The sequence below is a fragment of the Ranitomeya variabilis genome, chromosome 3, assembly GCF_051348905.1.
Source record: "Ranitomeya variabilis isolate aRanVar5 chromosome 3, aRanVar5.hap1, whole genome shotgun sequence".
Lineage (NCBI taxonomy): Eukaryota > Metazoa > Chordata > Amphibia > Anura > Dendrobatidae > Ranitomeya > Ranitomeya variabilis.
This window is the reverse complement of record NC_135234.1, coordinates 704,009,301-704,034,299: the sequence shown is the minus strand read 5'-3', so window position 1 is coordinate 704,034,299 and position 24,999 is coordinate 704,009,301. Positions and strand designations below refer to the sequence as shown.

Here is a 24,999-nt window from a genome sequence, read left to right as displayed (position 1 = left end):
GTGGCTAGTCACAGCTAAATGAAGGTGATGGTATTAACGTAAAGTAATAAAATACCTGATTGGAAAGCTTAGGCCATCACACTAGCGTCTGGTTTACTAGTATGTGCCCACATGTAAGGTTAAGGAAGAAATTAACTTTTGGATATAAAAAAAAAAAAAAAAGCTACAACACAGTTTTTGGTTATGTGCACACAATGTCTTTTTCAGGTGGATTCAGAGTGGAATGCACCTGAAGAAGCGTCATTCCCGGGAAACATATTGCTCAGCATTGTCAAATCTGCCATCCTGTGCACATATTCCATCTTGTCACTTCTAACCACTTCAGTTTGTAAAACTTGTAATGGTAAAAAGAAGTAACTTCTTAATTCTATGGGCAGCTTAGACTGGAAACTGCCTGCTTTATAAGCTTGAAAATACAGAGCAAAGAAGCCAGTGCAAAAACAACTGAAAAGACACTTCTTGAAAAAGACCACCGGTGTTTTCCTGAAGCGTTTTTGCCTTGGAAAACTCTGTAGTTCCACTTGCATTTTGGATGCTGTGTGCACCTACCCTTAAGGCAATCTGTCACCAGGCTTTGGTCATATCTGACAATAGCTTAGTGTGCAGACAATGACCCTGATTCCAGAGATGTCACTTACTGGGCTGCTTGCTGCAGTTTAAATAAAATCGCTTTTTTATCAGCAGAAGAATATCACTTCTTTAGTAGTAAATGTGCTTCCATGTAGTCCTCCATACTCATGAGCTGTGTATAAACCCACCCCCACCACCGGTTGGCAGCTTTCTGGGTACACTGTGCATAGGAAGAAAGCTGCCAATCAGTGGTGTGGGTGTGGTTATACAGAGCTCAGCATTCAGAGGACTGCTAGATCTGCAGCTTATAAAAGTGAATTTTATCTAAACTACAGCAATAAGCCCAGTAAGTGATACATCAATAGAATCTGTGTCTATAGGGGTAGCAAAACCTTTGTGAAAGATTACCGTTAAGCCAAGCACACAAGTACATGTTGTCGTATAATAGTTACAAATGTGCATAAGAGCTGTTTGTGGTAAATCGGTGACTATGAACCCTTTGTCGTTACAGTGCCACGCTCCTGGCATTCCTGGTGGAGCTCCTGAAGAGCTCCGTGGCCATGCAGGAACAGATGTTGGGTGGGAAAGGCTTTTTAGTCATTGGCTACCTCTTGGAAAAGGTAAGATGTTCTCTAAAATGTACTCCGAACGTTCAGTGCTCTTGTGCGGCAGCTTCACCATTCCCATGTTCTGTAACATCGGTCTATATCCACATAAATGTCAAGGTTATTATATGGCTGTTGTGGTAAATCCGAATATTCCTCCTTCGGTGACTTGGTTCCCTTTCGGATGTCTGGTTTCTGCTGTGATTTCATGTGCTCAGTAACCTGGTAAAATAGTAATATCAGCCGTCCATCATCTGGTAGGAGACTAAGCAATTGAGTAAGGGTCTTATTTGTATAGTTTCCACAGTGTAAGGAATCAAGATAAAGGGGTTTATGAGGACATGCATAAAGGGGTATATTGAGTTCAAAAAATCAGTTCTTTACAGCTTTCACAATTTCAGCTTGCAGCCCGTCAGCCGGATCCTTCATTGCTTACTTTCAAAGCATAACAATTTTACTCTATAAATTTAGTGCCCATCATTGTGGTCTCCATGACCCTGAACACACACTCTGCTCAACACTCAGTTCAAGGCTTGTTAACTGGGATTGAACAATCCTTATTTATTTAATTTGCCACCAGAGGATTGCATGGCCTATAAGTCTCTTTACACTGGCATGTTACTCTCCACAAAAAGAGGCATTACACCATCTGTCCCAGTCAGAGGCTTCTCATACATTCAAATCAGATTTCATGCTTTGCACTGAGGAGGGGCAGCACCCCAAAATATGTCTGCTAATTAAGATTCTGATTTGGCTTTTATCCTAATTCATGCGACAAGACTAATTAAAGGGTCGATATTGACTTTTAGGTTTGCTACATCCTATAGGTGGCACTAGAGTTGTAGTCCTCTTCCTCTCTGAAGAGACAATTTGCATATTTATTAGACAGATTTCTTGACAATAAGCAGATCACAAAGTGTTCCCCCTTCTGTGACCCATGTAAATCGGCTGTAATCAGAGCTATGGAAAAGAGAATCATTTGAGAATTGTTTCTTTTGATCTGGTACCTTGGTTATATATGACCATGACTTCAAGTGATAAAGTGGGTGTCCCACCGCTGGGATCTGTACTGATCAGCATACCGGGCAATTGTTGAATGCCACTCCATTCATTCTCTGTGGGCTGCCGGAAAAAGCAGAGCTTGGTGGTCCCATAGGGAATTAATGGAGAGTTGGTCACACTTACCCTCTCCCTCTCCGTTCTAACAGAGATGAAACTTCCCCGTTCTGCTGATTTATGCTGGTGTGGTCAGACCCCCACAGGTTGACAAGTTAACACTTATCAGAGGATGGATGATGACTTGTTTTCTCCGGACCACCTCTTTTAGTTGCCCATGTGCTCTGAATAGCTGGCGGCTGACAGTGGTTATGAAATACTGGGTAAAAATGTGCATAAATCTATTGAGGAGCATTAATCTTCCACCTAATCGGATTTGTTTTCTTTCCCGATAAGATATTTCTGGCTTCTAATGCTATGCTATGTTCTTACAGTCTTCTCGGGTTCACATAACTAGAGCGGTATTGGAGCAATTTTTGTCATTTGCTAAATATCTGGATGGATTGTCTCACGGGGCACCTTTACTGAAGCAGCTATGTGATCACATCCTCTTCAACCCCGCCATTTGGATCCACACGCCAGCAAAGGTAAGACGTCCTCCAGCCCAGTCCTTTGTGGGCCATGTTATGTTCGGAGTCATATTATCCATCTAGGTTTAGGAAATACTCTATCATCATTATACAAAATTTAGCTGTAACAAACATTAAATAAACTTTTACTTTCCCCAAAGCAGAAACCTTTTCCGTACCCATGGTCATTTTTAAGCCTGATTTAAGGTATGTGCCCACGACGTCTCTTAAAGCTCTGTAGGTTCACATGGACTTTTCAAGCAGAAGACTCTTCAGGAATTGCTGTTTTTTTTCCCCTGAAATGTGTTTTGTATAATTTTTTTTTCGGTTGTTTCCTGAGCATTTTTTGGAGTTTTTACCATGTTTTTGTGGCATCTTTTTTACTGTTTGTAGGAAAAGAATCTGGCACTCCAAAATCAAAGAAAATTTTTATTTTATTTAGAATAATCCAGAAAACCCAATGCTTTGCACACAAATGTAACGCTGTGCATGTAAATGTGACGATATGGTCAATCAGACCTTTCTCAGACATGCTACCCAAAAAAAAAGCAAAAAACAAAACACAAAAATGGGAATGACAAACTGTCAAATAGGCATGAATAGATACATGTCAGGTGAAACAATTATAAAATCACGTCAAACTAAAAGACGAAAACATAAAGTTACATGAAACCAAATTATAAAAGAGTATTAATAATCAGGCAGTCAATGTCCTAAGATTGTGGTGAAGATTTGAAGATTGAAATTAACAATGCCAAGTTCTCTTTTGAGAGCTTTTGGTTCAAAAGTTTGTAAATTGAAGATCCAAAATGCTTCTCTCTTTTTGAGTTGCTGAGCTCGTTTGCCACGTCTCTTGTGTGTTGGGAGCTGTTCGAGGACCTGGACTTTCAACTCTGCTACTCTGTGGCCTATTTTATGAGAGTGAAATGGCAGTGGGAAAGTCAGTCTCTCACATCTAATGATAGATTTCTCCTGGGAGATGAGATCTGTATCTGATTGGGTTGTTTTGCCAATATATAATAGGCCACATGGGCACTTGATCACACAGACCATGAATGAAGATTCACAAGTGTAAACGCCTCTTAATTTCAATCCCTGCACCTTTGCACCTTTCTGGGAGTGGTGTACCTTATCTCCTTTCAATACATTACTGCATTGCAAACAGCCTACTAAACAGGGGAAGGTTCCTATCTTAGGGGTACTCAAATGGGATTATATATTCCTGCTTGAAGGACCAGTATCCTCTCTAATCAGTTTGTTCCTTAAATTTGAGGGGGGCGAAGGAAACATGGAAGGAAAGATACCGGAACATGGACACATTAGGGCGTCCCTTACGTAAAATTTCCCAATGGTGTGATATAAAGCCATTTATCTAATAGGCAAAGGGGTGATGTGTGTATGAACGCTATTTGGACACTATTGTTAGATAGTTCTGTCCGCTGTGGAAGCTGGCATGTTTTGAGAATCCTATCCGGGTAACCTCTTGTTTTGAACATAGTATACATCTCACTTATGCGTTCATTATTTTTTGTCCCTTATGACGATCATATTGACCTGTGTAAATTGGAAAATAGGGAAGGATCTCTTAGTGGCCGCCGCTGGATGGCTACTGGAGAAGTGTAGTAAATTATTTCTGTTTGTCTCCTTTACATAAAGAACTGTCGTGTTTGAGTTTGATCACCAGTGCATCAAGAAAGTGGATCAGGTGGTAGTGACTAGTCTACTATTTAGATAACCTTGAAAATTGAGAAGAGAGTCCAAGGAGTCCCCCCCCCCATTTGCAAAATATGTCATCTATGTTACGACGCCAGCAAATAGAATGTCTGAAAGTCACTGCTGGGATAGATATAATTTTCTTCAAAGAATGACATATAGCTGCTTGCATATGCGGGGCCACATTGGACCCCATTGCGGTCCATTGCTTAGCAATTCCAGACAAAGCCTTTTCTCATTTGGCCCTAAAAGTTTCTCATCAAGCAGTCTCTCAACCGCCGTCAAACCCTTTTCATGGGTGTTGGAGGTGTAGGGACTGCTGTAGCCAAAAGAGCAATCTTGGAAAAAAGACCTAACCCCTCAAATAAAGCTCAAAAACTCATGAGCAAAAAAGAAGTCTAAATAAAATGTTAGGACACGCTTAAGTAAAATGGCTAAGGGTAATAGAATAGCCGGTGTCGGCGACAATAGGCCGCCCCAGTGTATTATCAAGTCTTTATTGCAACTTTGGTAATACATAAAAGACTGGAACAATGGAATCTTTCTTTTGTAGAATTTTTTTGTAGCAATTCATGCATATTTTTCTCAGTTGTTTGAATAGCTAAAGGTTGGTAAATAACTGGTCTTTTTTGGTGTTGTTTTTTCACTCCATTGAGTATTGAAGCAACTGTCAGCTGTTTTTGTCTTGTGAACATTTTTGCTTTAAAAAAAACCACTCCAAAAGATGTCCTGGCATCTTTTGAGCTTTCTCATTGACTTGTATGTAAAGTACAGAACTTCTTCCGAGCGGAAAACATCAGAAGAATGAATTTCACTGCTTTTAAACTCCTTGGCGTTTTTAGAAACCTGAAGTGGTTAAAAGATGTTGAAAAGCCTGAACATATGGACAGCAAGTTTTTTTTATATAGGAAGGATAATGTTCTTTCTTTTGAGCCCTTTCCCATTAGGTTTTTCATTCTGAATCCTCTTAAAAAAGACGTCATGTGCACTTACCTCTTCTTTTGGAACATAACGAGGTATGCCCTTCTCTTAGAGTCTTATGTCAATATATAGTGGGTGTAATAATGATATTAGCAAATATCTCCAATTAGAAATGTTACCCCATATGCAGGACATTTTAGTACCTTGGTGGGTATCCATGGTTATGACCACTCATATAGTGACAGTTTGTTAGTTAATTGCTGGTGGTCGAAACCATGAATATCTAGTTACTGCAGTGCCCTGCACATAGGGTAAGCAACATAGCGAATCAGAAGTACTATACTACATTTCTAATTGGAGGTATTTGCTAATAATATTATTATTACACCCACTACATATTGGGATACGATCTTGGAGATGGCAATACTCCTTTAAGAACAGTATTTGCACAAAATGACAAGATTTATATTGTAAAACAATAAATGTGTCAGAAATAAGGATGGGTACACCCAAACCAAATATTGATAGTAAAAAGCTCCTGGCAGACCTCCAAAGCCCACGGATTTTATGTATGGCAGGACATTAGCCATACATAAAATCTGTGGGCTTTGGAGGTCGCCCAGAAGCTTTTTACTACCAATATTTGGTTTGGGTGTACCCATCTTTTTTCTGATACCTTTGGCATTGTCTGTTTTTAATCTATATCTCTATTTTTTATGTAATTTTTCAATTAAAAAATAATATTTTTTTAAATTATTTTTGGCCGTGTTTAAAGAATGTTCTCTTTGGTCATTTATCTTCATGTATGCTTTATGGCCCGTTATATGGGATAATATTGGTGTGTCTAAAACAATAAATGTGTTAATGAGATTTTGATAGATTGGTTCACACATGGGCAATTTTTTTTTTACCTGAAGATTTAAAAATATGCATGTTATTTTCCAGCTTTGTTGTGGATATTCTGCCTCATCTGAACTCAGCCTAAATTTCATGTAAATTTGTACTACTTTTCTTGTGCGTTGCAGGTGCAGCTTTCCCTGTACACCTACTTATCAGCTGAGTTTATCGGCACTGCCACAATATACACCACCATCCGTAGGGTGGGCACAGTATTACAGCTAATGCACACGCTGAAATATTACTACTGGGTTGTGAATCCTGTGGACAGTAGCGGGATTAATCCTAAGGGTCTTGGTAAGTAATTTAATTTGTTTAATTTGATTTGTAAAATGTCTGACCTGTATTATCCCCCTTGTCTCTGCTTTTATACATTCGTTAGTCTCTCTCCAGTGTATGTAGCCATATTCCTATTCATCCTGCTATCATGGCTTATTTGATTGATACATTTTTTTCTCTTCTTTTTTATGCATACTACTGGATTCCTATGACTTTTATTAGGCCTCTCTAGTTTCCATTTATTTATTTATTTTTTTAAGATAGTCTGTCCAGCAGGGTTAAAGACAAGAGCATACCTATTGTGGGTGCAGGGCCTCTGGAGCTTAAACGGGACCAAAAAGTCCCTTTGACCCACTTGAGAAGACTAATACTATTAAAGAACCCTGGTCGTTCGGGGCCATGTTAGATTTTACATTGGGACCCATGAAATTGAAATTACGCCACAAGTTAATGGGGTATTCCAGTCTCTTACGTTTAGTATATTGCATAATTGTATAGTTGATGTGAATTCCTCCTATGTGACCTGCATTTTTATGGAGGTAGGATCATTGATGTTCTCTGTGGTCAATGGAAAATTGGTCAGAATTCCTATTTATTTGTATGGGAAATCTCTCCACTTCTCTGATAACATCAGGGTGTGATGGGACCCTCAGAAGGTTGTGGGTCCCATTGTTGAAATCAACGTCTACTATACATTTATGATCTATCCTGTGCTTATACCTTACATTTATAAGGTGCGAATACACCTTTATAAAGAAAAAAAGAAGAAAACCTTACCTCATTTAGGCATCTAAGTGCAGTAATTGAGAAATCCCAGATCTGATGCACGAAATGAGCAGGGCCAGTATCCCCCTGCATGAAGACAAACTAGTGAAAAAAATTCCAGCACTAAAATGTAAAAGTAAAAAAATGTATTAAGTTATTAAAAATACATGTCAAAAAATATATAAGCAAAAAAACAGGGGGGTAAGCAAAAAAACAGGGGGGGTGAGGAAAAACACTAGCGCATTTTGGACAAAGGGAAGCTGTCATCGGAAACTACCCTATTGCTTAAATCAGGTTTTTTTTGTTACATGTACTTTTAAGACAATGTGCAAGGTTCTTTTTTTCATATCTCAATCTTTATTAACTATTTTTTTTTTATCTGATAAGTTTCACACTGTCCATTCGGGGTTATTTTTAGTCTTCAACTTATTATTCTTTCCGTAAGAGTTTACAGCAGACTCCTTATCATCAGAGGCAGGTTTACAATGACAAGTAAAACCACTACACACAGGTGATAACACAGGATCCACCAATCACAGTACTCTACATCACCGCTGTGCCTCCTCCCTTTTCTTCACAATGGCTTTTGCACAATCTCATTAGATTCTTCAGTTCAAATCTAGGTCTGAGATCTGACCATCTTGGCTATGCACTTGTGTTGTTTCCTGAAGCAAAAAAGCTCCAGTAGTCAGCGTGAAAATGGCAAGATTTCTATTTTAATTTTTTAAAACCGAATGTAATATGTAAAAAGAAACTTACTTTAAAGGTTTGTAATGTAAGTTTAAATGCAGCGAGCCAGATGCAGTTTTTTTTTTTTTTAGCAAATACTTATTGAGTATTTGATGATTTAAAACTTCAATTTTCTCAGCCAGGCAGCTAGTAAAATCATACACAGAGGTATGTTAAAACACCTTTCTAGGTCTCCTATTGTACCGGGTGAAAATTGCTGACAGTCTCCCTTTAGGGGCACCTTGCGCACTGTTCTTTTGGCTTGTATAGATTGATTTGGGCTAGTTGTTTACTACTACGATGACTACTGTAGTTTCCAGAAGGGCTGTGAATATATGGACCTTGAAAATTCTGAACTCTATAGATGATAGTCGTGTCTTATGTGGCTGTCATTTCTGCTTTAGAACTCAATCACTAAACTTGGAAGACCCCCTTTAATTATTTTGCATCTTTTCCAGTGGAGGCTGCCATGTCTTTTTTCCACAGTCTTCTAGCAGCGCCATCTGTTCAGTTTTTAGTGTCTTGCCTTACATGCTGTTGTTTCTTTGAGATAAACCTAGTACATTGTTTCCCAATGCTCGGGGGATACCGGGCCACCTTTTAAAAGCAGTGATAATCAAAAAATCAAAAATGTCTTGTGCTGTGTGCTTTTCCTCCTACAGAAATATAAAAACGAATATAACGAATAAAAAAAATGTAGAAAGTGAAGATTTGTCTCATGATTTTTATTTTTTTAAACGAAAGCGTGGGATGTTCTCCAGGATCTTTTATCTTTATTGACAGCTTTAAAGATGTAATGCAGCAACTACTTTGACATGAAAAACTTCTGCCTGAATTGTTTTGAGTAGTCATTGACTTTTACTTTGTATAATAGTCAATGACAATAATGGGCTTTCTGCTTGTGTTGAGGCCCCCATACACCTGAGCTTGCTGTCGGCAGAATGCTTCTCAAAACTCCCCCGTAAACGTGAACACACAGCTTTTGCAAGCATTCATGTGTTTTCAATGGAGAGAGGGCAGAAAGTGTCTGCTAGACCATTCCGGAAGCTGCCTATCCCTCGTGGGAATTTAAGGGGTATTTAGCATCGTTTTTTTTTCGACTTCATCTATTGTAGAGAAAAAGACCCTGATTCCAGTGATGTATCACTTAGCTTACTGGGTGCAGCAGTTGTGATACAATCAGAGTTTTTAGATGTAGCAAGTAGCAGAGCTCTGAAAGCTGCCCTCGCCCACACCGTAGCTTACTGTGTATATTGACAGTAAGTTGCTAGTCAGTGCTGGGGCCACAGTTGGACCAGGAGGTATGTGGGCTCCTAGTCCAGCAGTGATAATCTCCTGCTGATAAAACTCTCATTGTATTGAAAAAACAGCACACAGCCTAATACGTGACACTTACTGAAACCAGTGTCTCAGCACCTACATCATTGTGTCCTCAGATTACATAGCAAAACCTGCTGACAGATTTCCTTTTAAACTGATCCATTTTTATCTGTCAAGGTATGAGAACCTGAAGAGCCCTGTATCAGATGGTTGATTCCACCTAAAGGTCGAGTTCAGACAACTTTAAAAGGAAAGCTATCATCAGAAAATGACCTATTTTTTAAAATCAGATTTTTGGGCTACATGTATCTTTTTGTTTTTAAATGTGCCAATTTTTTTTACATTTTCATATTGAGAGATTAATAAAAATAAAATTCGTAATCTTGCAATTTTCACATTGGCCACTCAGGCTTTTTCATACTCTTACTTCCTGTCTTTTCAGGAAGAGTTTACATGAGTTTTGTTATCTGTAAAGACAGAATCACAATAATGGATAACAGTTCAATACACTGCTGACAAAACAGGATCCACCGATCATAATAGGTGGTCACAGCTGACCCTGCTCCTCCACAAGTCGTAGTGACCTTTGCACACACTCTTTAGACACTTACATGCAAAAGGTAGTGTTAGGGTCTGATCATCGTGGCTATGTACACATGTTATTTCCTTAAACAGAGTAAAAAAGTCCTAAAATATAAGTCTAAAAATGAATCAGTGGCCAGTGTGAAAAGTCCTAAAGTCATAAGTCTCTTGACACTTATCTCTTGTATGCTGAGCTCAAACAGGACAGTGGAATCCTTGGAATAGATTTCCTTTAAATTGATAGATCATATGAACAGATGCCACTATAGTTTCCTGTCTCGGTGATGTTGGCACTCGCTGTATCTCATATACATTATTTGGCCTCTTTAATGGTTTCTGTCTTTTATGCAAAAAGAACTTATGATATTTAAATTAATATATATTATATTTTTTTATTTTCTTTTAATTAACAACATAATTTCCAATCCCACCACGGATAACATCTGCAAGGAGTCTGTGTGTTCTCCTTGAGTTTGTGTGCGCTTCCTCCCACACTCCAAAGACATAGTGTTAGGGAATCTAGATTGTGAGCCCCAATAGGGGCAGTGCCGATAATGTCTGTAAAACGCAGTGGAATTAATAATGCTATATAAACAGGCATAAAAAATACAGAATATTCATGTTTCCCATGGTAGTCTATTTCTTGGATTTTTATTTTGGGTCAGTCCTCATTCATGCAGCTAGCTTCACACGCAGGCTTTTAAAATGAATCTGCGACCAGGTTTTTGCTACCCTATCGGAGAGCAGCATGTTGGAGAGGCAGAGATCCTGATTCCAGTGATGTATCACTTACTGGGCTGATAGCTGTTTTAATAAAATCATAGTATGATCTGCTATACATCTACCAGTTTTCTGAATGCTGAGCCCTGTATAATCCCACCCACACCACTGATTGGCAGTTTACACAGAAAGCTGCCAGTCAGCGGGGTGAGGCTATACAAAGCTCATGGATATGAAGGACTACATGGCAGCCGGTTTACTAGTCTTCTAGTGATAAAATCACAGTTTTATCAGCAGAAGATTATCAAAACTACAGCAAGCACAGTGACATGTCGCTGGAATCAGGGTCTCTACCTCTACATTATTTTGCTCTTAGATTAAATGTAAAAAACCTGGTTACAGATTCCTTTTAAGCAGATGGATGTGATCACTTTACCTTTATCCACTTGCAGGATTTGGATGAATGCTTTTTTTAATAACTGGATCCATGTCTGCCATCCTCATATATGTAGCTAAACGAGCAAATCATTTCTCCTTACAACACAATGGATATTCCAGGGCTGCACATACAAATAATGTAAGCAGGGGCGCACTCGCACCCAGCCGAGCTATTGTCAGTGAATATCAATTCAGTACTTTGTTCCCTCCTTGCTGCCTGCGTTTGTAGGTTTATTGGGACAATGTTGTAATTTTTAACGGCCCGCTCATCTGATTCTTGCTCACTTCTCTCAGAATTCAATTTTTTCTTCTCATAAATTTTGGCAATGCGGTAATTACATTCATAGGATGTGTCCCCGATTGTTCGTGCTGTGGGAATATTTTATCATAATTTGCATTTTTATGTTCAGCTTTTATTTAAATCTCACCGCAGGATATTGTCCTGTTTTTCCCATTTGCTGCTTGTCATAGTAATTGTATGGCAGCTTATTTCTTAAAGAATTCTGGAGAAAGCTTCCTTAGGTACTGCATTGTATTTTATTGTGTAAATATTTTAATGCTTTTTTATATACTTTTTATGTTTGAATACTTCTTACTGTTAGACCATGGATTTAAGTACCTGCCCTCCTGTAGTTGTATGAAGGGTTGTCACTTGAAGGTTAAACACAACCATCCTCAATAATCAGAGGTAATCACTTCGGGCAGGGTGGTCCGGTAATAGAATTCCTTTTAAGGCCGCATTGCATGGAAAAATGTAGTAATCTATGTCAGACATTCACATGAATAAGCCAGGACCCCAGTTTCCGTAGAAAGATAGTTGTGGAAAGGACACGACTGCTGACACGTACGGTCCTTTAATAGTAGGTTTGGTGATGCAGCTGCAGGCTCGGACTGGCCCACAGCAGACCAGGAAAATCCTCCGGTGGGCCCCTGTGCAGGTGTGGGCCACCACCCTCGTACTTGGCACAATACACATGATTCACTATGTGCAGACAAAGGTTGTATCTTATTCACCCCAGTTTATTGCTCTAGAAAATTATGAATGCAGATAAAGTCATATTTTCATGTAGCTGAAAAGTTTGGCTCTGGAGTTGATGTTACTGGTGGGCCCTTGGCTCCCCAGTCCGATACTCTGCAGCTGTATGGTTACTTGAAGATTTTCCGGAAGCGTGACAACCCTAACAGGAGTTGTAAAAACCAATGATCCCTCTAAGCCTTTATCGCTATCGAGAGACTTGTGCGCTGTTCTCTCTAAGCCAAGTTATACGGAACAGCATCAAGTAAACATTAAAGTGCCCTGGTATAAAACAGCCCGATACACAAGACCACATCGCATCCAGGCAAAAAATATTAATGAGCATCCAAGTGTAAAAAAGTGAAGGTTGTTATTTGGTGGTCCAGGGCAGCGAGGGATTAATACCAGCGACCCTGGTGGTCTATGGCAGATAGTGCTTAATTTCTGCATCCCTAGTGAGTGAAGCCAGTGACACGGTATTGACATTAAATCTGCTGGTCTAGCACAGTGCAATGAATTTTGTTGACGAAGCACTCATCCTCCTCCTCCTTCCATCAAAATGTTTATCCTCTTAATATATTGCAGTCATCATATTATACAGCACTGTGCACTTACAATTGCTCATTTTGCCTTTCTATCCAGCTAATTCTTCTCTCTTCCATTAGGTCTATGACATCATGTGATTAAAAACTGACTAGCTGAATCCTTCTAAGCTCCATGTAGAAACAGGAGGTCTATTTTCCCTGTCATCACTGCAAAAGTCCCTGGCAGGCGGAAGAGGGAGCAGATGGGTCAGGAGTTGACTCTTGCAAGGAAAAGAGACTTCCTGTTTCTACATAGAGCAGAGAAAAGAGAACAATTAGCTGGGTAGAAAGGCAAAATGAGCAATTGTAAGTACAAAGTGCTGTATAATATGATTGCAGCATATTAAGAGGATAATAACTTTGACCGAAGTGCTTCTTTAATATTACCAGTGGTGTAGGGCAGTGAGTGTATATAAAAATCCTTACTGGTCTAGGATAATGGTCTAGGATTAATTTCCATATCCCTGGTGGTCTAGTGCAATAAAGTTATTCTTGTTAGTATGCCTGGTGGCCTAGGGTAGTGAGATGTTAATATGTTCCCCTGGTAGTCTAGGTATAATGCAGCCCAATGATAGATTAGCTGCTAGATGCTTCCTTGAATAGATCATACAGATGAGTGCAGGGTGGGAATGGCGTGGACAGTGCAGCTGTAATTGTACTGCTGCACCATTTTATCCATCTTTCAGATCAGAGCTCAAGACTTACCCAATAAAACCGTGCCTGAGCGTTACTTGTAGGGAGCAATGGTAATAATGGTCAACAATAATCTGTTTATAGAACCAAGATGCAGTGGTGTGTAAGAATGCTTTCAAAAGTAGAAGTGTTAATAGTTTATTTTTACCAATTAACAAAATGAAAAGTGAATGAACAAACAATAAATCTAAATCACATCAATATTCAATATTTTCTGTGAGTGCCTTTTACCTTGAAAATAACATCAAATAATCAGTTCTTCTAGCTACAGTTATACAGATTTTCTAGGAGCTCTGCGAGCAGGTTGTTCCAAACATCTTGGAGCACTAATCATAGGTCTTGTGTGGAAGTAAGCTTGCTAAAATATGTGTCATCATGAAATCTCAGACAAACTCAATGATGTTGAGATCAGGGCACTGTGGGGGCCATATCATCACTTCCAGGACTCCATGTACTACTTTATTCTAAAAATACCGTAATTCTTAATGACATTGGTTTTGGTCCAAGGGTCACTATTCTGCTGCTGAATAAATTTAGGGCCAATCAGACTACCTCCCTGATGATTTAGCATGATTGATAAGTATATGCCTGTATTTCTCAGCATTAAGGACTAAAGAAATGGTCAGCTTTGAGGGCTGTGGACAGTGGTTGGCTAAGGAAACTTGGTGCAGCAGAGGAAAGACACATTCTTTCTTCCCTGTGAAGAAAGGAAAATGTCCAGCAGTGCCATCAGCTCAGAGCTGGCAGCAACTTGTGGGACCAAGCTACACCCATCTACTGTTGAGAGAAGTCTGGTCAGAAGTGGTCTTCATGGATGAGCTGAAATACCATATACATTCTACATGGATACAAAGCTAGTGATTCCACTATGCGCCAAAACATAGCAACTGGTGTGCAGGAAAATTGCAGCAGGTGATGAGTCAAGAAGGCAGTTTGTAACCGGCTGGACAGCGATACAATGAGTCTGCAGCATCAATGAAGCATGGTGGAGGGTCCCCGTAAGCTTGGGACTGCATTTCAACACAAGGAGTTGTGGTTTTGCTCAGGATTAAGGATATAGTAAATGCCGAGAAATACAAGCAGATACTTACCCACCATGTAATACCATCAGGGAGGCATCGGATTGGCTCCAGAATTATTCTGCCGCAAGAAAACTGCCCCAAGCATAGACCATGTCATAGAGAACTATGTTCCGAAAAAAGCAAATGAGTTCTAGAAGTGATGATATGGCATCTACAGAGCCCTGATCTTGGAGAAACAGACACAGATCTTCAGCAACATCCATTGAAGATCTGTGGTTGGTTCTCCAAGATGTTTGGTATAACCTCTCTCATGAGTTTGAAACCTTCACACATGTGTACCTAGAAGAGTTTATGCCGTGTTGAAGGCAGAGGGTGATGACACAAAATATTGATTTGATTTAGATTTCTCTTTTGTTCGTTCACTTTGCATTTGTGGTAATTGAGAAAAATGAAAATTGACACTTCTATTTTTTTAAAGTGTTCTTACTTTGTAGCATTTTTATCACCCCTGCCTAAAACGTCTGCACAGTGCTGTATCTCATAACATACTTTATGCACAGACAAAACTTACTAGATTTATATTTCAAGTATATTATGGTGTTATTCCTCATTATTGGTTCATGGTGGGAGTGCCTGACACTTAAACCCTTGCTGAATTAAAGAGGTATTCCAAAAGGAACAAGTTATCACCTATTCAAAGGATATGTTGCTGCTAGATTGTTAGAGGCCTGAGTACTGCGAACCCCCACTGATCCCTAAGTGGTGGACTTGTGCCCCTTCTTTCACGTCAATGGATTGGCAGTTGAGGACGCCATCTAATGCTCCATCCATTTTCTATGGGACTGCCAGAGAAGGCCAGGTACCGTGCTTTCCTGGAGATCTTTGGTCGGCCCCCCACCCATTGGCTGATTGATCGACTGTGCTACAATAACAGATGTAGCCACATGTATGAAGTAGATTTGCAGCTTTCACTTCCCAAAGCCGATCCAAGGACACTGATTTATGTATGTTATAGGGAGTATGTCAGCATGAAAGACAAATACAAGCACGCAGTGCACCTTTGGTGTGACCAAGGAGGTAGATGCATCTTCCCACCACTTGTTTTCCTTAATGATTGACGGCTCTGATTTTACAGACAGTAGAGGAAGGTGGCCGTAGGTGTAAATAAGTGGGAAAGTGCCCGGAATGGTCGGTCACCGAGCGCCTATTGTTACGTGGTGAGTGCTGCGGCTGGTGGGCTTCAACACTCATGTGATAAGCACCCGCTGACATGTAAGCACCCCCTGACATTGCGGGAGCGCTGCCAGTCCGGTAGGGTAGGATATGCCGTTTTTATTTTACGGTTTCATTTAAGAAGAGCTTGTATGAGCAGGTATTAATGTTTTTTCCCAGGAAGACCCATTCAATAGAAAGGTTTTTATTTCATTAGAATAAAACCATGTAATTTCCTTTTTGCATGTGTCACTGTTTGCGTCTGATTTGTCTTTCTAGACCTGAAAATGCCTTTTGTTCTAGCGCATTAACTGAAGGTGTGCTCGGATCATTGATTCTGGTGAAAGCATTCGTTTTCCCCCGACATATTTGTTACAAGTCCAGCCAGTTCTCAGATTTGTTTGCTTAATGCTTTGCTGACCTCAGGAAGGCTCCCTAGAGCAGATTTGTGGGGGATTTGGAGATAAAGGAAGCCTTGCTGTAGAGACATTTGTATGTCCTGGTAAATTGGCCATAAAATTGGTCTCATGGAATAAGGCTCCAAGCAATCGCTGCTATTTTAATTATCGCCGGCACAGCTGCTGAATATCCACCGCAAAGCTTTATAAATCTGGATAAAATAGCCACTATTGAGACCTCCATAGCCATCAGACCAATGTCAGCCAAGCTTGCTGATATTGGTGGGCACAGTCGACGGTCTGTGTATGGGGGCCTCCCGATCATCCCATTTTGGACTGTCCTTTCTCACCGCAGAGTGCATGTTTCTCTTTATAGAGGCGTTGGGAGATCTCTTGAGTAGGCGCTGTTGTACAGACTGAGCTATTCTACCCTATCCTGCAGCCGCTGGAGCAAATTACAGCTGATCAGTGGGGGTACAGAGTGACAGACACCCATTAATCTTATATTGATGACCTGTCCTACATGTAGGTTATCAATCTACTGAGACTGGACAACCACTTCAAGTTAGACAATATGTATTTATATGTCAGTTCAAACATTTTTGCTTTGTGCATTAAAAGTATATTTTAAATATATACTTTTTTTTTTTTATTTTTTTTTTACACATGTATGGCATCTGTCAGAGGCTTCTGTTAGAGCCATCTATGGGAGCCTGTGGGTGACAGATGGCCGTCATCGGACATATACGGTTTTTTCTTAATGTTTTACGTTTTGCATCACACATCTTATGGATAAGTCTTTGTCTTTTCCATGGACAGATGGTTGCACCTCCAGGAGAATAACATTAAATTGTACTACAGCCAAGAACACAGAAGTTTACAATATTGTGCGTTTTATACGGCTATTGTAGGACTTAGCTTATGAAAATGAGAAAACCTTCTATAGTACAGTTCTTGGTGGTATTTATGCGTTACTTTATATTACAATCCGTTGGGAGGACGTTATCTGGAACTTTGATTGTAATTGTGATGCATGTAGACTTGTGCCGGGGTTAGGTACCCATGGACATCTCGCAAGGGGAGAGTGCCCACAAAACATCTCACAGGGTTAGGGTACCAATGTACATGCCAGAAATCAGGCAGGAGTAGAGCACCCACATATATCTCGGAGGGTTAGGTTGCCTACTGTAATTGGGCAGGAGTAGGGCGCCCTCTTACATCTTGGTGGGTTAGGTTGCTGCAGAAACCGGGCAGGGGTAGGGCACCTGCGAACATCTGGTAAGGGTAGGGGTGCCTGCGGACATCAAAAGGGTAAGGGCAACTGCGGACGTCTGGCAAGGGTAGGATGCCTGCGGACATCTGGCAGAGGTAGGGCGCATGTGCACATCTGTCAAGCTGTGCTCTGGAGTCTGAGTTGGTGTCCATTTTGGTGGAGTCGTAATAAAATGGACAGTCTCCAACTTCTAAAATATATAATAAATTGGGTACAGTAGTACAATGTAGAATGTGCTGTATATTGTTTGATAAGAACTTGGGAAATGTCCTATAAATTCTGTTCTATTCCTGATCTAATGATCTCGGCTTTTAGTTGAGATGAATCTGTGCTGCACTTTATGTACATGCTCACTAGTGACCAGTGCTGTGGAGTCGGAGTTGTGAGTCCGGGAAATTGAGGAGTCGGAGAGGTGATTGTTTTCTTTCCTTGCCCAGTCTTGATGTTGCCATTTCTGAGTCTTGTTCAGTGGTGGTCGGTTTCATCCTCCTTACCTCGGTCATGTGTCTGAGCACTGGACACCTTGTACTTCTGTGTCTTGCTCAGTGGTGGTCGGTTTCAAGTCTTCCTTACCTCGGCCATGTCTCTGAGCACTGAACACCTTGTACTAATGTGTCTTTCTCAGTGGTGGTCGGTTTCATCCTTCTTACCTCGGCCATGTCTCTGAGCACTGATCACCTTGTACTTCTGTGTCTTGCTCAGTGGTGGTCGGTTTCAGCCTTCCTTACCTCGGCCATGTCTTTGAGCACTGAACACCTTGTACTTCTGTGTCTTGCTTAGTGGTGGTCGGTTTCAGCCTTCCTTACCTCGGCCATGTCTTTGAGCACTGAACATCTTGTACTTCCGTGCTTGCTCAGTGGTGGTTGATTTCAGCCTTACCTCGGCTATGTCTCTGAGCACTGAACATCTGGTACTTCTGGGCTCTACAAGGAGGTTGCAGTTCTGGAATATGACAGTACTGGAGGAAAATAACTTCATGGTCCTTCATGATTCATTCTTCTCAAATCTTTGGCAGTTAATGTGCGTCTTTATTTTTGAACACATGTTTGTGACCCTGTTGACTATTTGCAATGAGACGTTTGATAGTTCTGTGATCATGCCCCAATAATTTTAACAGTCCTGCATCCCTCTGTAAGATTTGTAAACATTTTTGACTAGTCAGTTAAATCTTTTTTTTTTGGCCCATTTTTCCTGAGGAAAACAAGCTGCCTAATAATTCTGCACACCATGGTAAAGGGTGTTGTATCGTTAGGCTGCACTCTCCTCATTACTCAAATACTCATCACCTGTTCTGCTTTATCCAATAAGTATTCAAGGTTATGCAGCTTGGCATTGGAAAATATACATAAAAATGATGATCTGGTCAAAATATTCACTTATTTACTTTATAATTCTGCACACAGTGTAAAGCAATGCATATTTAGGGAGTGGTAGTTATTTTGATATCCGCCTCAAGAACTGTGCCTGCTGTGTACATACTACAAACAAGAGAAAATCAGCCTCCTGTGTAGGGCTGAGATGTACATACACTGTGTTCCAAATTATTATGCACAAAGAGTTTAGGAGTGATAAGGTTAGAATTTTTTTGTTTGTCATTTAAACTCATTGATGGTGGTGTGTGTCAGGGCTTAAGCAGCCTACATTTTTTGCCAAAATGGGAAAGAAAAAGGATGTGTCGGCTGCTGAGAATCAACAAATTGTGGAGTATTTAGGTCAAGGCATGACTACAATCAACATTGCCAAGACACTTCATCGTGATCATCGCACAATCAAGAAGTATGTAGCTGATTCCCACCACACACGTGTGCGTGCTGATAAGGAAAAATTGAGGACTCTTTCCAACAGGCAATTGTGTAAGGTTAAAAGAGCAGCTGCAAAAATGCCTTGTCATAGCAGCAGACAAGTTTTTGAAGCTGCTGGTGCCTCCAACGTCCCCAGAACAACAAGATGCAGGGTCCTTCAGAGGTTTGCAGCTGTGCGTAAGCCATCCTGTCGACCACCTCTATCCACTGCACACAAGCAGAAACGGCTCCAGTTGGCCAAACGATACATGAAGACTGACTTCCAAACTGTTTTGTTCACCGATGAGTGCCGTGCAACGCTCGATGGCCCAGATAGATGGAGTGGAGGATTGCTGGTTGATGGACACCCCATGAAAACACGGCTAAGGCGCCAACAAGGAGGAGGTGGAGTAATGTTTTGGGCTGGAATCATGGGGAGAGAGATTGTCGGCCCCTTTATGATCCCTGAAGGGGTAAAGATGAACTCCATAATCTATGTGGAGTTTCTAAAACAACACTTCCTGCCATGGTTCAAGAGGAAGAACCGTGCTTTCAGCAGCAAGATCATTTTCATGCATGATAATGCACCGTCTCATGCTGCAAAAAAACACATCTGCATCTCTGGCTGCTATGGGCATAAAAGAGGACAAACTTATGGTGTGGCCACCATCTTCCCCTGACCTCAACCCCATTGAGAACCTCCGGTGCATCCTCAAAAGGAGTGTCTATGATGGCGGGAGGCAGTTCACATCTAAGCAACAGCTCTGGGAGGGTGTTCTGTCCACATGCAAAACAATTGAAGCAGAAACCATCCAAAAACGGACAAATTCAATGGACGAGAGAGTTCAGAAGCTTCTTTCGAACAAGGGGTCCTATGTGCAAAGGTAACATCACCTAGAATAAAGTTTTCACTTGAAAACTGTTTGATTTCATTTTGTAATAAGCTGATAATGCTTATAACTTCACAATTGACCATTTTTTTGTTCAAAATAAAAAAAAAAAGGTTGAAAACTCTGCTGTGCATAATAATTTGGAACATGCATTTTGAGTGTTTATTTTTTTTAAAAAGATACTGCGTTCATAGGCAGTTTGTTCCAAAACATCGCAATTATACTAGAATAGTAGATGACTGGAAAATAACAATGACTGCAATTCAGATAGGTAATTTAGAGAAAATATGAGGAAATATTATTTGCATAATAATTTGGAACATAGTGTACATTGATGACATGAAATCTAAATTGCATTAATAATAAACTTATAGAATGATGGCACTGTTGGCCAAGTTATGAGAGCCCATCAGCCATGGCAAGGAGTATCTTTATTTGATGGGACTCCAACCCTAATATTTATCAAACAAGTTTCTCCTGGGATAAAAGCCTACAAATTTGTTACACTTACCAGAAAATAAGTTGCCATTGCAGGTTTTTTTTTCTTTTGCAATTGCTGAACAAGCAGGGAGTGCTAAGAAATTAGAGCTTAGAAGCTTTCATAATTGTGATAAACAGACAAAAGCTATAACTGATGACCTATAATATTTAATACATTTTTTTTTCTATTTTAGATGGTTCTAGACCTTCACAAAAAGAGATAATTTCCTTGCGTGCATTTATGCTGCTTTTCTTGAAGCAACTCATTCTGAAGGTAAATCATTTCCTGAGTGTTCACTTTGGCCTTTTTTTCCGATTCTGCAGGAATAATATACGGCTAACGGTTTTCTCATTGACTGATATACTCGGCTCTTTCTCAGTTACCCACACCCATGGGTTTGGATGATTGATGTGGGATGTCCCGGAGTGTGGAACAGAAGTGCTCACCTATCTTCTAGAACATGTGGCTCACACCCCGGCACAGCCCTAAATACTGTTCTACCTATTGACTTAATCATATATGTAAAACTTGGCACTCACATGTGATAAATGATAACTAATCTTTATTTGCAGTAATATCCAGGCATAAGGAAGAGAAATCTCGTCTCGGTCTACAATTTGATCTTCATCAGTCTGATGGATAAAGGAGCTCTGCTTGAAGAGATGAGCGGTGTCCACCGCTGTGTGAAAAGAGCGCTCCTTTATCCAGCAAACTGATGAAGGTCAAATTGTGAGTGAAACGTCTTTTCCTTATGTCTGGATATAAATTATTATTAATTTACAAATAAAATGGCCGCACTCCCTATTGACAAACGTAGTGGTAACACCCAGTTGTTTATTTATAATTTGTGAATTTTCTGCGGAATCCATAAAAATAATGAACACTTCCTTTCTTCTTGTAGACTTTTTTTTTCTGTATCTGCTAAACCCATATCAAATTCTCTGGAGGTGGAATGGTAATGGAAATACAGTATGAGGATTTTGGTATGGAATCTCTGGAAATTCTCATCAAATCCTGAACGAGTACATGGCCATTAAATGGGTTTTCCACTATTCCGATATTGATGACCTTTCTTAGGGTTGGGTTATGATATATCAGATGAAGGGCTGACACATGGAAATCCCATTGATCAACCACCAGCAGTGCCCGCATGTAAACGGGCAGAACACTACAGCTACATACATTGTGTAGTGGCCACTGCCATGTACTGCAGATTAGCGCATCATTTTTGAATAAAAAGCTGAATTGCAGTGCCTGTCGGCAGCCGCTAATCACCGGGGGGGAGCAGTTACATCTGACCGCTATCGGAGCTGGTACAGCAGATCAGTGGGGTTCTCAGGTGTCAGACTCTGACCGATCTGATATTACTGATATCCTTAGGGATAGGTCATCATTATAGATGTAATGGAAACTCACTTTAATTACTTAGTGTAGGTTCACACAGCGCATTTTTCTTTTGTTTTTATTTACATGTTTTTCGCCCCTTTCATTTGAATAGTTGAAAAACACTGTAAAACAATTCTGAAAGAATTGACATGTAGCAGATTTAAACAAAACAAAGGCCAAGAAACTCCATAAATGCAAAGACGAAAGCACTGTGTCAATGAGATCTTATCCAAGAAGTATCGTTTCTCCTTGCGGAGAGTGACATGCTTAGCATGCCAAGATGAGGAGACTTAAATGAGATCTTAGAAACGCGTGAAATAAAAGTTGCGGAAACGCCATGTATGAACATACCCTTACTTTACAGCTGGGCCCTCTATCATTATTTCTGTCCAAGCCAAGTACGATGCTCACAAACGAATAGAAACTATCCCTTGCTTTTTCAAATTGAGCCATATTCCCTCAGCAGGGGTCCGCTGCTCATACATCCCAGCCTGGTAATCTCGTTTCTCCGCTTCCTCCTTGCACTGATGATAAACGTTAGGGGTCTGAATAATTCAGTCTCACATAAAATGTTGCCTACAGTGTATGAAATTCTGTTATTTCTTTTCCTCTAAGGATCGAGGGGTCAAAGAAGATGAGCTTCAGAGCATCCTAAATTACCTGCTGACGATGCACGAGGTATGTGCGGTGTTATTGCATTGCCCATTTATTTGTCTGCGGGTTTAGTATCAAAGGGAATCTGTCACCCCAAAAATCGTATATGAGCTTAGTCCACCGCCATCAGGGGCTTATCTACAGCATTCTGTAATGCTGTAGATAAGCCCCTGATGTATTTTGAAAGGTAAGAAAAACAGGTTATATTATACTCAGGGGCGGTCCCGCTGCGGTCCAGTCCGATGGACGTCGTGATCCGGGTCCATCGCCTCCCATCTTCATACGATGACGTCCTCTTCTTGTCTTCTTGCTGCGGCTCCGGCACAGGCGTACTTTGTCTGCCCTGTTGAGGGCAGCGCAAAGTACTGCAGTGCGCAGGCGCCAGGCCTCTCTGACCTTTCCCAGCGCCTGCGCACTGCAGTACTGCTATTTAATCTAATATTATCTTATTCTCTGAGTTGCAAAAAATTAAGCTATACTCGCCTCCATAGATCCCCCACCACTCCATTTCCAGCGCTCCCTGGGTCCCTTCCAGTCTCTGCTTCCTGGTCCCTCTGTAGGCGTGTCACTGTTCTGACCAGTCATTGGCTGAGCAGGCTTTTTTGTGTCCACACAAGACCAGGAAGTAGAGGTTGTGGGGTGGCCGGGATCTATGGAGGGCACTACTAATGTTTTTTTTTTTGTTCTTTTTGCTTTTTGGGAGGGGGTAGGATTAGGAATGGTTTTAAATGCTTCACAATATCACAGCGACTAAATGCAGTGATCTCTTTGCAGATAATAAAATCAATCATTCATCCCCTGATGCCATCTGAATTATATGATGGCATTTGGCTGTGGGTTATTACAAAATGTAACGTTTCGCCTCTTAAATACGTTAAATTATGTGTGCACCCACATTTTATTTTGTTTTGCTTTGTTAGACTAAAAGACGTAAATATAGTTTTCTACTGATGTAGTGCGGGATGGGGTCGTTTCATACTATTTATTGGCAGGTGTATGAGCAATACTTCTTCTGTGCCAAAAAAAAAAAAGATTTCAGTGCAGGTCTTGCCAGATTGTCAGTCTCGCCCTAGGCTCTGTTTTAGCAAATTATGTATTTTGTGCACATTTTGATGAGGCGTTATTACAATGCTGCAGGATAACTGCTTATGAGCCATATATTTGAGGTTGCCTGTAAATCTGAGCAGTCAAAATGAACTGTGCGTCTTTCAGCAGGGCCGGTTTTATGATTAATGTACCTATAAAGGTGTTATTGTCAGTAGCGGATAAACTCACTGCAATTCTGCACCTTCTATAATGGTGGTTTTTCTTGGTGAGGTTGTAATATGTCTCTAGAAATTGCAACTGTAGAATGGGCTGAGAGCAAACTGGAAGCTGTAGTCTAGTGATGAGTGAACATGCTGGGATAAGGTGTTATATGAGCATGCTCGTGTGCTAACCAAGTGTCTTTGGCTTGCTCGAATAATATGTTTGAGTCCCTACGGCTGCTTGTCTCACGGCTGATCGACAGCCGCAACACATGCAGGGATTGCCTAACAAACACACAGTCCCTGCATGTGTCGCAGATGTCGAACAGCCATGAGACATGCAGCCGTGGGGACTCAAATATATTAATCGAGCACGCCGAAGACACTCGGTTAGCTCCCGAGCATGCACCATAACACCTTATCTGAGCACATTCACTCATCGCTGCTGTTGTTTGTTATCATGTCTGTAAAGAAAGGGAAACAACTGTAAATGGGTGTATACCATAGCCAGGGAACTGTATTGATCAAGAAGGCCTGTGCTGTGAATTTACATTGTGACCGTTGCATAAAACGTGTTATCTTTTAAGAATTGCTTGATTTTCCTGTGGCCGTATGTCCAAATCATACTCCACCGGTCATCCATTATTTACTCACCTCTCTGCTACACTGGTGGTATAACAGTATGCTCAGCGCTACACTAATCAACATGACTGTAGTGAAATGATCGGATTATGCTCAATCTGGTATGAAAAGGCTCGGATTGCCTAATCTGATCAGGAATTTGTCATAATGTGCAGACACTTCATATTGGCGAGCCAGCCGGAAATCTGATTTTCTACCAAACTGCAATTCAATCTTCTAAATAAACTTTATGCGGAAAGTTAAAGATCGTTTCTGAATACACAGAAGGGGTAAAGTCGGCGTAGAGAGACTTCTAGGCCACGCAATTAGTGATGAGCGAATATACTCGTTACTTGAGATTTCCTGCGCACGCTTGGGTGTCCTCCGAGTATATTTTAGTGCTCGGAGATTTTGTTTTCAGTGCCGCAGCTGAATGATTTACATCTCTTAGCTTGATTACATGTGGGGATTCCCTAGCAACCAGGCAACCCCCACATGTACTTATGCTGGCTAACAGATGTAAATCATTCAGCTGCGGCGATGAAAACGAAATCTCCGAGCACTAACAAATACTCTGA

General features: G+C 40.6%; 1 protein-coding gene across 6 annotated transcripts in view; it reads left to right on the top strand.

The window, feature by feature from the left end:
* NBEA (neurobeachin) overlaps nt 1-24,999 on the top strand; it is an 838,139-nt gene that overhangs the window by 264,034 nt on the left and 549,106 nt on the right. For all 6 annotated transcript variants that reach the window (XM_077298228.1, XM_077298226.1, XM_077298223.1 and 3 more), the window contains exons 11-15: nt 1,082-1,190; nt 2,666-2,818; nt 6,460-6,628; nt 20,707-20,786; nt 22,515-22,577. In XM_077298228.1, coding sequence (XP_077154343.1) covers nt 1,082-1,190; nt 2,666-2,818; nt 6,460-6,628; nt 20,707-20,786; nt 22,515-22,577 — 574 coding nt within the window. The remainder of the gene's footprint in view (nt 1-1,081; nt 1,191-2,665; nt 2,819-6,459; nt 6,629-20,706; nt 20,787-22,514; nt 22,578-24,999) is intronic.